General features: G+C 43.9%; 1 protein-coding gene across 3 annotated transcripts in view; it reads right to left on the reverse strand.

The window, feature by feature from the left end:
* Positions 1 to 20,919, reverse strand: part of TOX2 (TOX high mobility group box family member 2) — a 219,524-nt gene that overhangs the window by 131,559 nt on the left and 67,046 nt on the right. For all 3 annotated transcript variants that reach the window (XM_089673241.1, XM_089673239.1, XM_089673240.1), the window contains exon 2: positions 7,748 to 7,813. In XM_089673241.1, the coding sequence (XP_089529367.1) occupies positions 7,748 to 7,813 (66 nt within the window). The remainder of the gene's footprint in view (positions 1 to 7,747; positions 7,814 to 20,919) is intronic.

The raw sequence follows: 20,919 nt of genomic DNA on the forward strand, positions 1-20,919 counted from the left end.
TCTAGCTCCCTTGTCTCCTCCTCCTATGCTCGCCTGCAGGACTTCTACAGAGCTTCCCCCATCCTCTGGAACTCTCTACCCCAATTTATCAGACTATTGCCTACTCTGCTCACTTTTAGGCGATCTCTGAAAATCTATCTCTTCAGGGAAGCCTATCCTGCCCTCAGCTAATAATGGAATCTTCTACTCTTCCTACCAGTCCATCCCCCACAGTTATTACCTTTTGTACCACTAGCCCCTCCCTCCTAGATTGTAAGCTCCAAGGAGCAGGGCCCTCCTATCCCTCTTGTATTGAACTGTATTGTTTCTGTATTGTCTCCCTTTATATTGTAAAGCGCTGAGCAAACTGTTGGCGCTATATAAATCCTGTATAATAATAATAACCTCCTCTGTAGTAACAGGGTCAAAAGAAGAAAGTATAGAATTTAGGCTACGGTATGTTAAGTGAGGGAGTGTATTGCATCTCTCTTGTTTTGGAATGACTGGTGAAGTCTTGGGCAGTGAATGAGTTGGTCAGTGGAGGCAGTTGGAGATGAAGAAAAGAGTTGACTGGGACTGGAACTGGGACTGGAACTGGGAGTGTTAATTAGAGTGATAAAATAGGTCTATTTGGCAGCATGGAGGGAGAAACTATATTTTAGTTTAGAAATGTGTTAATATAATCATAAGAAAACCCCATATACTCACCAAAAACTCACCATACCTCTCTTTTAACATGCCTGCAACGTTGACCTTCTAAGAGTAAATAATTGTATACATAACCTCGTAAAACAATAGGCCCAACCTGCTCTATGTAGCCAGACTGCCATAGAAAAGCATGAAAGCTTTGTCATCAGGAATCCTCCAATGGCCGCCAGCCCAGAATGACACAATTATTTGCACACTCCATTCATCCTTTAACTCCTCAGAAAAAAAGGCCCCTCTTTGTGCTGGCCAAACAATAGGCGGCTTCCGTATACAATCCCAGTCCCACACAAATTATATCCCCCTGTGTCCCTCCACTTCTCTCTCTAAGGGGGTCAATAGGTCACCGCTGAATGACTGGATGTCATCTTTCATTATTGCTGGCGTCTGCTCCGAACGGAAGATCTCACTCCGTGCTGCAGTCAGGAGTGTCACCATGATTTGATTTAAATAGGTGGAATTATATAATTTGTGTTTCTCCCGCAGGCATGGACGGCCCTAAAAGCTGCCATAATGTGCGCTAAGAACAGGGCGACTGTCTCAGTGACTTATCTGGATGGGACTAACGAGACGTGTCTGCGCAATTTAGCCAGCTGTAGCTGGGGGTATGGAAGGTTTACAGTGACGCTAACGAGAGTTTATGGGTCTCATTTTAATATGGAAAAAGAACTAAAATCGCATAATCAATCCTCTAATATGAGCTGCGTGCATTACAATAGTTAACAGAGCTGCCTATTCCATACATCCAGAGGAGGACTGACCATTTGGAAACTCGGGCACTGCCCGAGGGCCTGGGGTCAGTAGGGGGCCCCATGAGATGCCCCTGGTACCTTTTTCATAGGCTTTTTTGAGTTTGGGCAAGGACACAGGGGCCCCATGATCCCCTATTGCCTTGGGGCCCCATGAGTTGTCAGTCCGCCCCTGGTAGGGGGCCCCATGAGATGCCCCTTGTACCTTTTTCATAGACTTTTTTGAGTTTGGGCAAGGACACAGGTGCCCCATGATCCCTATTGCCCGGGGGCCCCATGAGTTGTCAGTCCACCCCTGCATACATCCGATCCTTATTTAAAGAGAACCTGTCAGCCAGTTTTAAATGTTTAAAGCCGAGCTCCAAACAGGACCCAAAGACACAAATGAACGCTCTGTATTTAATACATCCTTATTTATTTTTTTTTTTTTTTAATGCAAGCAATTTAAGTAGATGAATTTGACCTGGTATGCGCCTGTTGTAGTCCCTGTACAGCAAAGCTCAGACTGGTGGAGTGAGAAGCAGCACAAAGAGCTGATCAGTTGCGCTGCAGTACTGATAGGAGAAGAGACCAGAGTGACCGAAATGAGCTCATCAGTCTGTTGCTTCTCCTTTCATTACCTGGTCACAGGTCGGGGGGGGGGGTGGAGATGAGGCCTGTTGTGTTACTTAAATGCAGCAGAGAAAATCATGTCCCCACCAGGCTGTACTGTGTGTCAGATCTGTGTAAATCACAGGACTGGATGGACAAGAATGAAAACTCCTTTATCAGGTAGGAAAGCTTTCCTTTATGTACTGCATTTGTGTATTTAACTGTTTGCCAGGAGTTCCGTTTTGAAGCACAACTCCATTCAAAGACTTTCTTTTTGTTTCTTGCAGACTGGAGAGATTTGCCAACACTTCCTGTCCAGGTGCCAGATCTCTTACCCAAAAACTTGAAGGCAGACCAGGGGCGAACTGACCACTTAGGAACTCAGGCACTGCCCGAGGGCCCAGGGTCAGTAGGGGGCCCCATGAGATGCCCCTGGTACCTTTCGTTTTTGGGTGTGGTTTGAGTGTGGGTGAGGGCACAGGGGCCCCATGATCCCCTATTGCCTGGGGGGCCCCATGAGTTGTCAGTCTGCCCCTGAGGCAGACAAAAATGGCTGCAGACAGACTAAAAGAAATTAAATCCTGCTTTAGGACGCACAGCAGGTGCATAACACGTGTGTGTGCTGGTAATGTACACGTGTGTGCTGCAATGCATTGTTAAATTGCATCACAATGCTTGTTTTTTTTTTTAATACTTTAAAATACATGTCATTGAATTCTGTGCAGAGCAGCATGATGTTGTAAGAGGCTGCATTGCGAGAAAATGTTAGTCTGCATCATTTTATCGCAACGCACAACAGCACAGTGCATTGCTGTGAACAGGCCCTATACAGAGCAGGGATTTTTGCCTTGCCTTTGCAGCGGGATTGCACTGGGCAACACTGCCCGACGGGTCCAGTTTATGTGAGCTCTAAGACGCCACACTGTGCTGATGATTGTGTCCTTGGCACAATGTGAATCCTATATGTTGCTTTTTGCTAGGTAATGTTCTAATAATAGTAGCGTAAAAGTATCTCATTATTTAACTGGTGTCAATAAATATAATTACAAAAAAATTGTAGCTCCCTTCAAGTTTAGCTAGGGGGAGCTAGTTAGTTTTTTAGGCAGAGGTTGACTAGCAACCTGGGATGAGTTAGCCAGGTTACTCTAGGTTATGTCTGAGGGCTCTACAGGTCAGGTCACTGATACCTCCCCCTGATCTGGAAGCTTAAGAAGTTTCTGGAAGGCAGTGGGTGGGGGTGAGCAGGGGCTGATCTGCATGTTCAAGGGACTCTGACCAATCCCCAAGCAGGATGCTTGGCATGAGGTCAGGGCGCCCCTTATGTATGAGAGAGCCCGATCAGCAGATAGTGTGTAGTATGTCAGATGGAAGATGGAGTGAAGACTGAAGTGTGGAGCCTGAGAGGGGGCCCAGGAGAGGGGCCTACCTAAAGGCAGGAGCTGAAAGGAGGATCTCTCTGCCTCATCGTCCCCAGAAAGAGGACAAGCTGTGAATCAGGGAAGGAGCCAGCCCAGCATAAGGCCTGAAGGCAGCCATCAACCCACCAAGCTCACAGGAGAAAAAGAGTGAGTAATCCTACACCCCTTAGGTTGGATAAGGGGAAAGGGTAGTCAGGTGGAAAACCCATAACCTGATAAGTAGCAGTTTCTGGGTAATTGCCCAGGGATACCCTCAGGCAGCTGAGTGAAGAGGAGGATTCATTTGGGGTCTGAGGATGTATACTAGAGAGCTGGAATGCTCTCAGAGGAGAGACTATTTTGTCCATATCTGTACATAGTTGCTAAGGAGTTTTTCCTCTTGTTTGCAGTACCTTGGACATCCCATGCATCCCACAACCTCCTCCAAGTTCAAAACCCCATAATAAAATATTAAAACCAAGCTCAAGGACTGTTTACTGACTTCAGCATGCAGGTGTGGAAGAAATGTCATGTTGCCTGGTTTTGCAGAGCTTTAAGGGGGACCCAAAAACTCAGCGACTCCTAAGGGGGTAGTGCTACAAAATAATACATTTATAAGTAGTACCAAAAACCTATACAAACTTTAACATTTTTACATTTAATTTCAAAAGCCATTTTTAGTATTTTAGAATCTGCAACCTTCAATAAAAAAAACCTTGATGATCCTGCCATAAAGGTCTTAGTGTCCTGGTCTCCCAGACGTGCTCCTGCATTGTCACCCCATCACACACAGTCCCCCAATGCAGACTTCAACTGGCCATAAGGCACATTGCCCACTGTTACCATCAGGTATATCTGTCCTGAGAAATGCCATGCAGCCATCACTAGAGGTTATGTAAACATGAAGTGGCTGCAAGGAGGCTGTGGGAGATCAGCAGCACTGAGATGCAACAAAGAATTAAACAATGTGAAACCAGTATTTTATTTTAAAAAAGTGTCAATTTATGAGACACGGAGCTTAAATACCATTCAGTTAGGGTTTACATTTCTTTTGAATAGCATCCTTTGCTGCTTAGCATTAAATAATAGTTTGAACACCCATGACAATTGTATATAACATTCAGATACAATGAATCAGGAAATTTTTTTCATGTAATCTGCTGTTTTTTTATACTGTTTTACTTTTCTTCAATTTGTTTTAGACAGTAGTCTCTCTGTCCAGGATATTTATCTGTAAAAGCTTTGCAGCACTTGAAATGACAGACATGATCAGAGATACCACTCAGTACAACCTTGATATAGTCCAGGTCACATATACTGACTGGGTGGCTGGATGCACAACATTATAAATTAAAGGCAAATGTGATTCCTAATGGATATGTACAGTGCCTTGAAAAAGTATTCATACCCCTTGAAAATTTCCACATGTTGTCATGTTACTACCAAAAATGTAAATGTATTTTATTGGGATTTGATGTGATAGAGCAACACAAAGTGACACATAATTGTGAAGTGGAAGGAAAATGATAAATTGTTTTCAACATTTTTTACAAATAAATATGTGAAAAGTGTGGCATGCATTGTATTCAGCCCCCCCGAGTCAATACTTTGTAGAACCACTTTTCGCTGCAATTCCAGCTGCATGTCTTTTTGGGGATGTCTCTACCAGCTTTTCAGATCTAGAGAGGGACATTTTTGCCCATTCTTCTTTGCAGAATAGCTCAAAATCTGTCAGATTGGATGGAGAGCATCTGTGAACAGCAATTTTCAAGTCTTGCCACAGATTCTCAATTGGATTTAGGTCTGGACTTTGACTGGGCCATTCTAACACATGAATATGCTTTGATCTAAACCATTCCATTGTAGCTCTCTCTGTATGTTTAGGGTCATCTTATGTTGTCGGGGGTCAGTTGTTGCTGGAAGGGATCTACTGTTGAGTGAGTGGTCTATTGTTGCTGGCTGCTGGAAGGTCTATTAATGTTGGCTGCTGGGAGATCTATTGTTGATGGTGGGGGTCTATTGTTCCTGGTGTGGATCTATTGTCGCTGGGGGATCTGTTCTTGAAGGAGGGGTCTATTGTTTCTGGAGGTCAATTATTGCTGGGAGGGGTCTACTATTAAGGGAGGGGTCTATTGTTGCTGGCTGCTGGAGGGTCTATAAATGCTGGCTGCTGGGAGATCTATTGTTGCTGTTGAGGTCTGTTGTTCCTGGGGTAGGTCTGTTGTCCCCAGGGGGTATTTTGTTGCAGGGAGTTTATTGTTGCTGGGGAGATCTGTTGTTGCTGTCTGAAACGTATCTATTTTACTGCTTCCCTGCCATCCAAACACACTGATCAGCACTGCTGGCTATTGCTGGCAGCACTGATCGAGTGGCATTTATCTGACAGGCTGGTTGTACAGAAGTTGATCGGTAGAGCGTAAACCACTGGGTCACAGTTTATCTATGATATATATTGGAGTTACGCACATAGGAAAAAATCTGGAGATGTTTTGCTCCCTGACTTCCTCCCTATGCATGAACATGGGTAAAGGGGTTACCTATGGTCTTCAGATCTTAGGTATTACCCACAATCCAGGCTCAAGTGCCATTTAAAAGAGCCCCTTGTAGATCTCTACTTTAAGTTGTTCTTTCCTTAGTGCTTACAAAGCAAAATTTGACCTAAATACATAAATGCAAGTCTGAAACCAAATCTTTAGTTGTCTAGATGTTTATTCACTTTGAACAGCAGCATACAGTTGCAAGAAAAAGTATGTGAACCCCTTGGGATTACGTGGAGTTTTGCATGAATTGGGCATAAAATGTGCTCTGAACGTCATCTAAGTCACAACAATAGAAGAACACAGTCTGCTGAACATAATACTACACAAACATTAGATGTTGCCATGGTTTAATTGCACATAACATGTAAACATTCACAGTGCAGGGAGGAAAAAGTATGTGAGACCCTAACTTAATGACTTCTCCCAGAGCTAATTGGAGCCAGGAGTGAGCCAACCTTGACTCCAATCAGTGTGATGATATTGGATGTGTTGCTGACAGCTGTCCTGCCCTTAAAAAACACACACCTGTTTTGGGTTTACTAGTTTCAAGAAGCACTGTCTGATGTGAACCATGCCTCGCAGAAAAGAGCTCTCAGAAGACCTACGATCAAGAATTGTTGACTTGCATGAAGCTGGAAAGGGTTACAAAAGTATCTCCTTGAGCCTTGATGTTCATGTGTCCACGGTAAGGCAGACGTCTACAAATGGAGAAAGTTTAGCACTGTTGCTACTCTCCCTAGGCGTGGTCATCCTGTAAAAATGACTGCAAGAGCACAGCGCAGAATGCTGCATGAGGTAAAGAAGAATCCCAGAGTGTCAGCTAAAGACCTACAGAAATCTCTGGCACATGCTAACATTTTTGTTGACACATCTACAATAAGGAAAACATTAAACAAGAATGGAGTACATGGGAGGACACCACGGAGGAAGCCATTGCTGTCCAAAAAGAAGATTGCAGCACGTTTGAAGTTTGCAAAAGAGCACCTGGATGTTCCACAGCACTACTGGCAAAATATACTGTGGACAGATGAAACCAAGATTGAGTTGTTTGGGAAAAACACACAACACTATGTGTGGAGAAAAAAAGGCACAGCACACCAACATCAAAACCTCATCCCCACTGTGAAACATGGCGGAGTGAGCATCATGGTTTGGGGCTGCTGTGCTGCCTCAGGGCCTGGACGGATTGTTGTCATTGATGGGAAAATGAATTCCAGAGTTTATCAAGACATTTGGCAGGAAAACGTACGACCATCTGTCCGCCAACTGAAGCTCCGCAGAGGATGGGTGATGCAACAGGACAATGACCCAAAGCATACAAGTAATTCAACAAAACAATGGCTGCAACAGCACAGAATACGCCTTCTGGAGTGGCCCAGTCAGAGTCCTGACCTCAACCCCATTGAAATGCTGTGGCATGACCTTAAGAGAGCGATTCACACCAGACATCCCAAGAATGTTGCTACACTGAAACAGTTTTGTGAAGAGGAGTGGTCCAAAATGACTCCAGATCGTTGTGCAGGTCTGATCTGCAACTACAGGAAACGTTTGGTTGAGGTTATTGCTGCCAAAGGAGGGTCAACCAGTTATTAAGTCCAAACATGATCTTTGAACAAAAAGCATTTGGAAGGGATGGCGAATACTTACCATTTACAGAAAACAGTGTTTATATAATGTTTATGGTTATGGAGACAAGACACAGGGAAGTTTTGGAAGACCTTTGCATCTAAAAGATCTATAACCACTTATACCACAAGCACGACACGGGAAGCAGAGCGGAACCTACCTGATTTGTAGAAAGGAAGTCCTGGTTACTTTCATTCATACTCATGTACATGTTTTCCCCATCAAACTGCAAGAAAAAAATAAGAATTGCATTTAAAACACAAATCTTGAGCTTTGTTTGAAAAGGACACTTAAGTTTTTACCATGATAGACAAAGAGTATTAGGCCACGGGCGAGATGTAAGCACACATAATTTGTTGCTGTATACTTTATATTTGATCCGTGTTTGGTAAAACATGCTTTCTGTAGGACTTACTGATTTATTAATGTGAATCCGCAGATGTCTTTGAATGTTCTCTTTGGATGCAACTACTCATAACAAAGGCATGGGGATGCTGGTGACATTATCAACCTAATATGTCATATTTGGTCAAAGACATTGGGCTGGCAGCCTGCTATCATTTGACAGTCTCCTGCGGGTTTGGCCATTTCAGCCAAATTTTAGCTCACCCTTAGTTCTCATTTATCCAGTTTATGGTCTATCTAGAAGTAGTCAGTCACATTCAACAGGACTTGTTCATGTTGAAGACGTTTTGTAACTTATCCAAGCCACTTCTTGAGTTCTAATGAGTGTCAGGAACATAAATGTTGGTGTGTATTCCTAACCCTCATTAGAACTCAAGAAGTGACTTAGGTACACTATGAAATGTCTTCCAAATTACAGAAAGAGTCCACCTGAAAGTGAATCCATAGGTCGGTGAAGGTTCTCATTAGACACAGTTGCACAAAACAAAGGGGCAAGGATGATGGTGACATCTTCAACCTAATATGTCATATTTGGTCAATCACATTGAGCTGACAATGTCTTCAACATTACAGAACAAGTCCAGCCGAGCGTGAATCTGTAGATGTCTGGGAAGGTTGTCAATCATGATGAGATGAGGTTCAGGCTGAACTCAGTTCTGCGCAAACCCACGGAAAGCTGTCACATGATATTCTTGGCCACACAGTCACACATAACAAAGGGGCAGGGATGCTGGTGACATCATCGATGTAATATGGTTGCATGGTCAGATTTGGCCAATGACACTGGGCTGGCAGCCTGCTATCATTTGACAGCCTATCATGCATTCTGCTGGTTTTACCAAAATCTTAGCTCATCTTCAGTTCTCATTTATCCAGGTCATGGTATATCTAGTAGTAGGAGCCACAGTCAATTGGACATGTTCTGTAATGTTAAAGAGGTTTTGTAGTTTGTCTGATACTTCTTCTTTTCTAATACGTGTCAGGATCATAAATGTTGGGGTACGTTCCTGACACTCATTAGAACTGAAGAAGTGGTATAAAAGTTACAAAATATCTTCAACATTACAGAACAATGTGACTAATTAATTCTAGATATTTAATGCTGAAGTAAACCCAGTAACTAAACTCTCACATGAAGAGGACCATCAACCCCCCCCCCCCTGCAAAGCTAAATGTACAGTAGCCTCTCTAATAGCTGCCTTGTTTGAAAACAGGCCTATGAGTCTATGGAGCCCAGTGTTGTCTTCCTTGCAATCAAAGTTCTCTTTGCGCAGCTCTTCTTCCATGCTGCCATTTTGAATCTCCTGTCATGGGGAGCCAACCGTCTCTTCCCCATTTTCACAGCCAGGCCCCTGATGACGTGCTGTGAGATCTGGCACATGCACAGAAATGGTCCTAGTTACTTAAAGTGTGTCCAGGATCCAAAAAGGAGCATCATTTGTCAAGTAGTCTGGGTTCACACCTGTGTATGCACATCAAGGTGCGCTAAGCTTGGGCAGCCTATAGGCAACCCAATACCCAATTATTCGTGCACCTTTTTTTAAATTTAAAAAAAAACACACACTGCACCAAGAACCAAACAATAGAATTTATCGAAACTGGAACAGGCAGAATCTGGACCAGCCGTGTTTGACAACTAAACAACAATTTTTCAAATCTTCTATATATCTTCAAATCCCAACCACAGCACCACCTGCCTGGAGTTTGCATGTTCTCCCTGTGCCTGCATGGGTACTCCGGTTTCCTCCCACACTCCAAAGACATGCTGGTAGGTTAATTGGTTCCTGTCTAAATTGGCCCTAGTATGTGTATGTATGAATGTGAGTTAGGGACCTTAGATTGTACACCCCTTGAGGGTTAGGGACTGATGTGAATGTACAATATATATGTAAAGTTCTGCGTAAATTGACAGCGCTATATAAGAACCTGAAATAAATAATAAATAATAAATAAATAATATTTTTTATTTTCAAAGCTTAACTGAACAAGCTGAAGCTAGAAGCTGATTGGTTGCTCAAGTTTTGATAAATTCCCCCATGGTACTTAAATACTACGTCACCATCATGTAGGCGAGGAATCAGGAAGTGGCAGCCAAAAAAAAGGTATTTATAACAAGAACAGGGAAAACGTCTGAAAATGTGTAAGAGGGAGGAAGAGGAAGCACATGAGAATTTGTTCCTTATATGTGTGAACAGCTGCTACAACCCTTAATATGTAATATCATAAGTATTTTTTCAGTATTTTTAAATCTGCAGCTATCATTAATCTAATACCAGCTAATCCTGCCTTGGAGGTCTTTGTTCAGGCACTTCCTGTCACGGGATGACAACACTGGCCTTTTCATTGAATTGTGCTCCTGAGATGTCACCATGCCACAGACTTCAAATGGAGACTGCAAGTTTAACACACATTAAACACACATGGTTCACTGTTGTCACCATCAGCTAACCTTCCCTAGGAAATGCTATTTTATACAAAACAAAGGGGAATTGTTTGAGGTACACAGCAGAAGCACAAATTTAAGTGTCACTCAGTTAAGATTTACATCTATCTTGCCTTAGATGCCCTTTGTGTGTTTCAGAAGAGTGATGTTAAAGCTAAAATGTTATTGAATTTGTACAATTTTATTTGTAATTTTTTATGACTTCATTATTTAATTATTTACATTATTTAAACATTTTTTTCTGCATTTTTCTTGGGCATTTCCATGCAGACCGTTTTGACAGCCCATTAATTTGAAAGGGCACTGGAATGTGTAAAAAGTAGTTCAAATCCTAATTTTCAGAAAGCACTGTACCAAACCCATATGGTACTGCAGTACAGGGGCGGACTGACCATTTGGAAACTCAGGCACTGCCCAAGGGCCCGGGGTCAGTAGGGGGCCCCATGAGATGCCCCTGGTACCTTTTTCATAGGCTTTTTTGAGTTTGGGTAAGGACACAGGGGCCCCATGATCCCCTATTACCCGAGGGACCATGAGTTGTCAGTCCGCCCCTGCTGCAGTACCATGTGATTTGGCGGCTGCAAATGCACTGTCTGTGAAATATGTTTGGGGGAGTCAATAACAAATCATTGGCACCTGCCTCACAACAGCAACGCATTAACCTGTGATACGTGAAATGCACATGGAACGCCCCTTTCCCCACACCACATTTTAGTGTGAACTGGCCCTAAAGCAGTGTACCTTGACACTGTCATAGTGTTAAGCCGGCCATCCATGGATTGAAATTGGACTTGGGTACAACCAGCCTGTCTGATTTTTCTACATGCGATTACTGCCAGCAGCTATAGCCACTAGCAGTAATCATTGCGTTCTGAAAGCTTCCTGTACAGGAGGCATTCCTCCATCAACACTAAGTGTGTTGATGGGGAAATCAAGCGTTTTTCTTTCCTTCCACCCTATCAAATCAAATCATCTAATGGCTACCCTATTGGCTTTCTAAAGGAAAGCACAGCAGTAAAGGTTTGCTTTCAGACTGTCTTTGTTTAATTGAAACTATTACTGATTTGAGTAAAAAACACACAGCTGTGTTTGTATTCTGCGCTTCAGCTGTTGGACATTCTTTTTCTTTAAAGAAGTTTAAATTGCTCTAACAAACAAAAAGGAGACTAGTTAAAGCTAATAATAATAAATGTTAAAATTTTATTTTGTCCTGAACATAATATATATATACACGATATTGCCAAATGTATTTGGCCAGGCCTCCAAATCATTAGATTCAGGTGTTCCAATCACCTCCATGGCCACAGGTGTATAAAATCAAACACCTAGGCATGCAGACTGTTTCTACAAACATTTGTGATAGAATGGGTCGCTCTCAGGAGCTCAGTGACTCCAAGCGTGGTCCCGTGATAGGTTGTCACCTGTGCAATAAGTCCATCCGTGACATTTCCTGGCTACTAAATATTCCACGGCCAACTGTTAGTGGTATTATAACAAAGTGCAAGCAACTGGGAACAACAGCAACTCAGCCACCAAGTGGTAGGCCACGTAAAATGACAGAGCGGGGTCAGCGCATGCTGAAGCGCACAGTGCACAGAAGTCGCCAACTGTCTGCAGAGTCAATAGCAAAAGACCTCCAAACTTTGTGTGGCCTTCAGATTAGCACAACAACAGTGTGTAGAGAGCTTCATGGAATGGGTTTCCATGGCCGAGCAGCTGCATCCAAGCCTTACATCACCAAGTGCAATGCAAAGCGTCGGATGCAGTGGTGTAAAGCACGCCGCCACTGGACTCTAGAGCAGTAGAGACTTGTTCTCTGGAGTGACCAATCATGCTTCCCTGTCTGGCAATCGGGTAGATGTATCTGGGTTGGCGGTTGCCAGGAGAACGGTACTTGCCTGTGCCAAGTGTAAAGGCAGGCATCCCAATACCTTTGGCAATATAGTGTGTGTATATATATGTAATCACTCTTTAAGCCCCCTACTACCCTATTAAAGAAAAACTGTGCTGAGAAAAACACCATCTGCCTGGACTGACCCTCATCTTGGGCTCATAAAGTATTGAAGCCTTGAGATTAGCATGACATCCAAGCAACTAGCAGTTTTAGAAGAAATGGTGATGGATATCAGTGTAAAGCAACAGAGCTCCAATTGGCTTAGATGACTAACTCCTTCCTCCTAAAAGCTAGTGCTGCCATGCAGAAGATTACAGGGAGTTATTATTAAAAGAGATTATAGAAATGATATTAGAAGTTGAACTCCGGGATAAACAAATATGGTCTAAATATAAAAGTCATGTGTATTCTTCCTTGAACCTTGGTGTGCTCTGTGTATTTCTTCCAGATCTGTGCAGTAATCCAATGTTAAACATTACCTTTGTGTAGGAGCTTCCTGTAATAAAGACCGCTCACTGTTGCCCTCTCTCCTTGTGCAGGGTGACTGGTCTTGTCTCCACCCCCTCCTGTAGTTTTATGCAGGCAGCCTGTAGTGGGTGGGACTCTAGGGCCCCTCCTACAGCTTTACTTTCTGCACAGGCCAAATACATCGCAGTGATGATGTCACTGCTACTTTTACAAAGTCATAATTGGATTTGTGAAAGCATTAGGTGCACATGACGTGAATTTACATCCTTTGTGACTATTGAGGAATATGTTTAAATTATTTTTTTTTGTGGTTGGAGTTCAGCTTTAATACAATATATAGCGGGATTATTCTGTACTTGATTTTAACTCAGCGGTAGTTTGGCAAAAGTGATAGACCAATCTACAAATGTATATATAAAAAATGTGGTGAAATAATCAAGCACAATGTCACGTCAAAAATTTATAACAACAACTCAAAAATATACTCGTGGAAAATACAACGCAGACCCCTTTTAAGGATGGGTTCATTTGGGTTACTCTTCTTTGTAATCTTTCATAAAAGTATTTAGTTTAGGTGAAAGGAGTGACAGATGTTGTACAGTAGAAAAAAAGCAGATAAATGGTTTCTCATACACCCCAGGGTCAGATATTACACTTGGCTCCTATTGAATAGAAGCCATTATTACAGCTACAGAGGAATGAACAGAGAAAGAGAATTATTATAGAACTGAATACTTTGTATCAAGGTTTAACTTCAGAACAAATTCCTTAAATTCCCCAAATCACAGAGTGAAGAAGCCAACAGAGCCATCTAGCTGAGTCAGTTTTATTAGAAGACGTACGGGTAGAATATCGCAGGAGGGTTGACGTTCCTGATGAGGGATGTACATGGGCCAGTTTTAAAAAGGGATGATGAATAGGAGACCACCCACTATACAACAGGGACTTTGTTATGTTCTTCATCTACCTGAATACAAGTAAAGTTCTTTATATGTTGGACCTCCAGCCAAAACCAAAAAAATAAATGCTGGATAATGTAGGGAAGGGTTTGCCTGTCAACGTATGAGCTAAAGGGGACCACAAATGTGGCCACACAATGTTCAATGTAATGCTTGAGAGGGCTTTCAGAAACTGCAGACCTAATAGAGAAAATGAGGGTCAGAGAGTCTGGGCATTCTACAGTTTTGGCTGGGTTATGCTGCAGAAGACAGTACGAAGCAGAATGTGTTACACAAGGCTAGTACAAATCGATGCTATTACCCAAATCATCCACTACAGACCGCTTAGGTCCTAGGGCCACATATGATATACCAAAGGGCAGCAGGTGACCCTTCGGGCTGCAGGTTGAGCACCAGAAGGATAGAACCTCTATCTAAACCTGGCCATACATGGATAGAAATTTAGCAGCTTCGACAGAAACCAGACAAATTTCAATTCATGTATGGCTGTCCGTGTTTGACTGAAGTTGAACGTTTGATTGACATCTGTCAATGGGAATGTTGGAAAACTTTTGGCTGCAACCAATAGAAGTCTCACTGTCAGAATATAATTGTCAGGGATCCTACAGCGGTAGCCTCTAGCACTCCACAGACCGGATTCCCCCAAGGCGCGGAATCTAAGTCCCTACCTGCTTGTTCACCAGGGCCCCTGATGGTGGGGATGGACTTGGAGCAGGCCGAGACCAGGTCGCGGCCCTTGAGTTCACCCAGCTGTGGTAGAAGCACCGTTGGAGGTGTATAGCAGGTGAGAGTCTGATGTGAGGAGGTCACAAGAGCAGCGTCAGGCAGGCTGGGTCGGTAACAGTGGTGGCAGCGTGGTACAAAGTCAGCAGGCAGAGGAATAAACTGGTCACAAGCCGGGTTCGTTAACAGGAGATCAGAACGTGCAGGGTTAAGCAGGAGAATGGTCAGACAAGCCAGGGATCAGAGCAGGAGAAGACAGCAGTATCAGGAACAGGCTGGGTCGGCAACAAGGTATTCAGGAACACTGGATCAAACAGGAACACAGGTAACAGGTAAGACCATACGGCACTTGAGCATTGCAAGAGCTGGGTTTAAATAGGCCGCCCAACTCCTGACAGGCGCTCCTGGGTCCTAGTGCCTGCCCGGCGCCGTCATCGGTGACAGGCGCGCCTGGGTCCTAGTGCCTGCCTGCCTGTATGTCTTGTCAGGATTCTACGCATGTGCAGATTCGATCGCCGAGGCGATCTTCCCATTCCCTGACAATAATGTCCTAGAAGGGAGGATTTCTCTTTCAGTTTGTGTGGATGGAGGAATCCATTTTCTTCTCACAATCACCCTACTGGCTGATGGAAAAAAAACCTAGTCATCTATGGCTGGCATAAAAGAAAAACATGCATTTCAATGAATGTTACGCAACATTACGCAACACAACACATGTGGTCAATCAGCTTCTAATTTCAGCTTGTTCAATGAAGCTTTGACAATGAAACCTGGAGGCTGATTGGTTTCTATGCAGAGATGCACCAGATTTTGCACTCTCTAGTTTTAGTAAATCTCCCCCTTACTGTTTAGCTAGAGAGAAACTAAAAGAACTGCTGAGGTTCAAAGGCCATACATGACCTACCAAAGGGCTGTTGGAGAGTTCTTAGGCTTGACTTGAGTGATGCTTACACCTAGCCCGGAGTGAGTATCCATTATAATGATTGCAATGGCCAATGTCACCACACTGACCAATGAGACTCGCATCTGAGGCTTCTTCTTACAGGTCCCAGATGAAAGAAGTTCTTCTCATTGGTCATCATGGCCATGTATCTGAGCCAGCCAATGAGCATTTGCCATTGTGAGCATTACGAAGAATACTCACTCTAAGGCTGTGTATTGCGGTGTACAGGGTATGGACCAATACACTAGCAGCACAGGGCATTACGGCCGCCAGAGGGTTGACCAAGATATTTGACGTTAGTTCGCTTTTTCTTTTTTTGAGTAGAGAGTGATTAGAATGTCTGCCAGGTGGAGATTCACCCTCTTCATTTGTCCTGTTCACTGTTATCATTGAGAATGAAAGTGAAAAAAAAAAACAAATTTGGGCTGTCACCAGAACAGGAATAAAGGGGAAACCTTCCAATGAGTTCTGCTGACAACCCAGGATTCCTTCACTTTGGAGGGTTTTCTTCTCACTTCCTGTTTTCGCCATGGGACAGGGAAAGGGAAAACTCCCCAATGGGGACAGATGGCAAAAAGAACCCTCCCATACTCTATCCAATATGAATAAAAAAAGTTTTGCCTTTGGTTCTACATTAGGACAAACATTTGATACTCTTGGTCTTTCCCTAAAGAAGATCTATGGCACTCTTTATGAATTCCCAGGCACATTCTTTGCAGAAATTGAAAGTGAAACCTGATTGGTTGCCAAGTAAATCACTCCACTTTTGCCCCAGTTTTCCATGATAAGCAATTTATAAATCAGCCCGAGAGTAACCTACAGAAAAACAGCAGACTCCGGAACAATTTCAAATGTTTTCTCTGAATGTTCTTTGAACATAACCAGTATATTCCGAGGCAGCAATTGCTTTGTTCTCCATGGTACGGCCCTGTATGTAAGTACAACTTCTGTGAAACAACTGACAATAATTTTACCCAGCAGCAAGAGCTGTCTCTATACAGGGCAGCGGCAGTACACCGGTGTGAAAACTCTCACTGTATATCACATAGTTCCTCTGGAACAGATGCTCTACAAATTATAGGAGGCGAGGTGGCAAATGTCAACATCTCCCTTGGCCTCTGGCAATGAATATTTCACATACACAGGACTAGGTTGGAATAGCTAATGTTGTGCGCTTGGTTATATGGGAGCTGGGAAGAAGCGTGTTCTGTTATTCTGTCAGTTTAGAGGAGTCTTTCTCAACCATAGTACTTTGGAGAATCCCTTTAACTAAATTTCAAGTCCTGAGGAACCCCTCCTTAAAATGACTATATCTACAGCTCAGGGTGCATTAGTGTGATCAATATGTTTCAGAAAGCTGAACTCTGGGAATGAAACAAAGTCCACCCTTGCTGTGGAGCCCTCCTGCTCCACATTACAAGGGTTAAATGCTTGTTAAGTCTAGGGGTGCAGGGGTAAGGTGTACTACTTACTTTTCCTAGCCCCTGGTAGGATCCCACACTGTCCTCTGGGCTTTAAATGGTCATCACATATGATGTGTGACAATTTAATTCCTGGAATGTGTTGTAAAAAGAAAATGTTTCTTTACCTATAAACTAGCAGCTGTTCTCACCTTCAAAGTAGTCCCCTTATGAAGCAATGCACTTTTCTAGATGACTGTGCCATGACAAACCTTTCTGGAATTCATTTTCTGGAATGCTGCGCAGTATCTTTGTCGCAGTGCGACATGTCATCAAATCTTTTAAATTTTGGAAACAGCCAAAAGTCGCAGGGGAATAAGGTGGCTGGTCAAGTTTTGGAATGGATTTCTAGGCCAGGAAATCATGAACAAGTAACGTATCATGTGCAGGAGCATTGTCCTGGTAGAGAATCCACTCGTCCTGCTAGAGTTCTGGTCTTTTCCTCCGAACACATTCCCGTAATGTTTTCATTTTCCACATTTGCATCACTCCTTTGCATTTTTGGCTGCCTACCAGGGGCGGACTGACAACTCATGGGGCCCCCGGGCAATAGGGGATCATGGGGCCCCTGTGTCCTTGCCCAAACTCAAAAAAGCCTATGAAAAAGGTACCAGGAGCATCTCATGGGGCCCCCTACTGACCCCCCAGCCAATAGGGGATCATGGGGCCCCTGTGTCCTTGCCCAAACTCAAAAATGCCTATGAAAAAGGTACCAGGGGCATCTCATGGGGCCCCCTACTGACCCCGGGCCCTCGGGCAGTGCCCGAGTTTCCAAATGGTAAGTCCGCCCCTGCTGCCTACTGCTAGCGTCATCGTGGACACCTTCCCGTCCCTCCTTAATCCATCTATTCCATTCAAAAACAATTGATTTCTTCATGGAACACCCACCATAAGCCTGTTGTAACAGAACTAAAGTTTTGCTTGCATTTTTTCCAATTTTCATGTAAAATTTCATATTAATCCGCTGCTCCAGATTCCTATCCCCTTTTTTCTGCCAACAGTACAATGCAGATGTGTTATTTCTTCTACTACTCCGTAAAGGCTGAGTCAACTGGTGTGTGACCCAGGTGAGTGCAAGTTAGAACACAGATTGTAGTGTGAATGGCTGTGTGACCATAGTGCAATGCAGCGGGCATTCCGGGAATTACATTGTTATACCTCGTACTTTGAAGGGCTTTTAAAGCACAAAAAATATCTGCAATACTTACCTCTCCTTCAATAGTCCAATATCCCTTGCTGGCTCGGACATCTTCTACATGGAATCTTCCAGGTGTGAAGCTGTGGCTGTTTTCATATGTCACATATGCACATGGAGTTCTGTCATCCCAGCACACAGGCTCTGTGCCGGAATGTAAACTATTTATTCTTAGGAAGACGCAAGAAGGCAGATAGGTTTATTTTATTGCGGAGGAGACATTGCATGTGTCTCCTGCAAGAACGAGAATGCCTGATTGCAGTTTTTGAAACTGAGCCTTTAGTTCTGCTTTAATGCAATGAAGCAAGCATGCAAGTGCGGCCCAAAGCTGGTTAGAGAGGGTGGTGTGAAGGACCGGTCACATGGATCCAGGAAATCTGTCACAGCCAGGAATAACATAAGTACTGTACTTTATCCCTGCATCCCTAGACTAATCTGGGGGGTTCATCTCAAGTGTAGCTTTTGTCTCAACCAGGGAACTCAACTTTAAATAACAGAAAACGTAATGTGGTGTACCTAGCATATTCAACACTCAAGTATTTATTTTCTAACTTCCTTCTGTTCTATAAAACAATTTTTTCTCTGTAATATTCCTAAAAAAGGAATAATAACAAAAAAAAAAATCGAAATATTTTAAATCTTGGTCTCCTCCAACATTAATGGGCTCTGTAGATGTGACCCATTATGTTGGTAGTTAGTGGAAAATTGCATTGGTGGTCAGTTTAGGTAGAAGAACCCAAAGAACCTCTAGGAACCTAAGGAGGAACCCTAATGTTCTATAGTACCCTGGTTGAGAAGGGCTGGTTTAAAGTAAAGACAGGCAGGGACACTGCCTGGGAAACTATGCTGACTGTCAGGAATGGATTCACCACTGGTGGTGGGGCTCACCTGCCATGTGGGCTGCAGTACCAGGGCTGGCCAGCGGGTGCTTTCAGCAGCCAGAAGCTCACTCCTGCAATCAAACCATCACCTGAGGCTGATTGCAGGAGGTGTATTTAAGGAATGGCCAGGCCTGCAGTCAGTGCCTTGGTGTTGTTTCCCATGAGCCCCTGTACCTGGTATCCTGTGTTCCTGTTCCTCTGCCTATCTTCTGTTGCCGACCTCTGCATTGTTGCTGACCGTATGCTGTTCAACCCCTGGCTTGCCTGACCATCCTTCTACCTGTACCGTGCTGCCCGTGAGTTACTGAACCCAGCTGGTGACCCTGACCATTCTCTGCATGATCCTCTGTACCGCGCTGCCCGTGAGTTACTGAACCCGGCTTGTGACCCTGAGCATTCTCTGCCTGCTCCTTCGGTACCTCGCTGCCCGCACGTTGCTGACCTGGCCTGCCTGACTACGCCTTACGCTACCCAGATCATCCATCCATCCTGCACAGATCCAGCCATCCCTGCTCACACCTTCTGCCTCTTCACATCAGTATATACCTCTGGTGGATCCCTCTACCACGAGCAGGTGTACTCAGGGGCCGCGACCTGGTTCCTGTCTGCTCCAAGTCCATCCCCACCATCAGGGGCCCTGGTGAATAAGCAGACTGGGACTTAGACTCCGCACCCTGGGGAATCCTGTCCTGAGGACTGCTAGAGGTACCACCAGACGGTCGTTAACAGAACCATATGGCCGGCCTGACCATTCCACCTCTCCAGCCCTGACTACACCTGTGTTCCTGCACATACTAAGATTAGTGGAAGGTTGGTTTGTTTACTGTGCATTGTATATTTGGGTGGCTAATAATAAATTGTATTGTTATTATATCATTCTTGAAGCCTGTTACTTCCCTGTGTCAGTCCACACATTTCTGGTCATACCCGGATCCCTGACACTGACCATCAGGAGGTGAAGAGAATTCATAAGGTGGACCAAGAGGTACGGATAAGGGGGGAATCACCTACTGTAGAGGGTCCAGACTTTGATATGTTTTAAGGGACACTGTTACTTGTACTTCATACTTTATTATTTAGTAATTAAGCTAATACTTTAGGTTAAGCAAATATTGTCTAAATACAAGAGGCATATGTATTCTTCCTTGAATCATAGTGTGCTCTGTGTATTTCTCCCAGACCTGTGCTTGAAACTTTTCCTCTATATGGGAGCTTTCTCTAATAAAGATCGGTCACTGCTGATCTCTGTCCTTGTGCCGGGGGACTGGTCTTGTCTCCGCCCCTCCTGTAGTTATCTACAGGCAGCCTGTAGTGGGTGGGGCCTGCTGGGTCCCTCCCACAGCTCTGTCTCTGTGCACATTCTAAGTGTAGCCCAATGATGATGTCACTGCTACTTTTATATGGTAATATCTACATCTGCTAAGACATATGGTGCACACAAGGGCTTCACCAATGACTTCACCAAGTACTAACTGTTGCTATTAAGCTTCTTGCAACCTGAAATGACAGTGAAGAACATTTGGCAGCAAAGCATAAATATACAAATGTCACACAGCTAATTTTTTATGCAGGTGGTTGTGTCTTTACATCTACATTTATGAATGCTGTTTAAAATGTCACTTTTTGTTTTATAGTGGCCGTTAACTGCTTTCCTGCTGCCCTATAGCAGAAATACTGCTACAGGGCGGCAGGGGTGTGCAAAATCATGTATATATACGTGATTTTGCATTTCCGGGTAGGGGGCTCGTGCCGCTGTAGTACCCTGTATTCTTGGCCTCAGCTGTCAATCACCGGGTCCCGACCAGTGATTACTCGTTGGCACCTGGTTGATTACTCGTCATATGATTTATTGAAATCTATGCCAAAGAAATCCTAACTAAGCTTTGTCATAGGAGCCATTCCAGGCAATGCATGAGTAGCCACTGAGTTTTCAAACACTGCAACTGTGTGAATGTCAGAAA

Source organism: Staurois parvus, unplaced genomic scaffold (assembly GCF_062004578.1).
Source record: "Staurois parvus isolate SC_StPar_1 unplaced genomic scaffold, SC_StPar_1.0 ptg000137l, whole genome shotgun sequence".
Classification (NCBI taxonomy): domain Eukaryota; kingdom Metazoa; phylum Chordata; class Amphibia; order Anura; family Ranidae; genus Staurois; species Staurois parvus.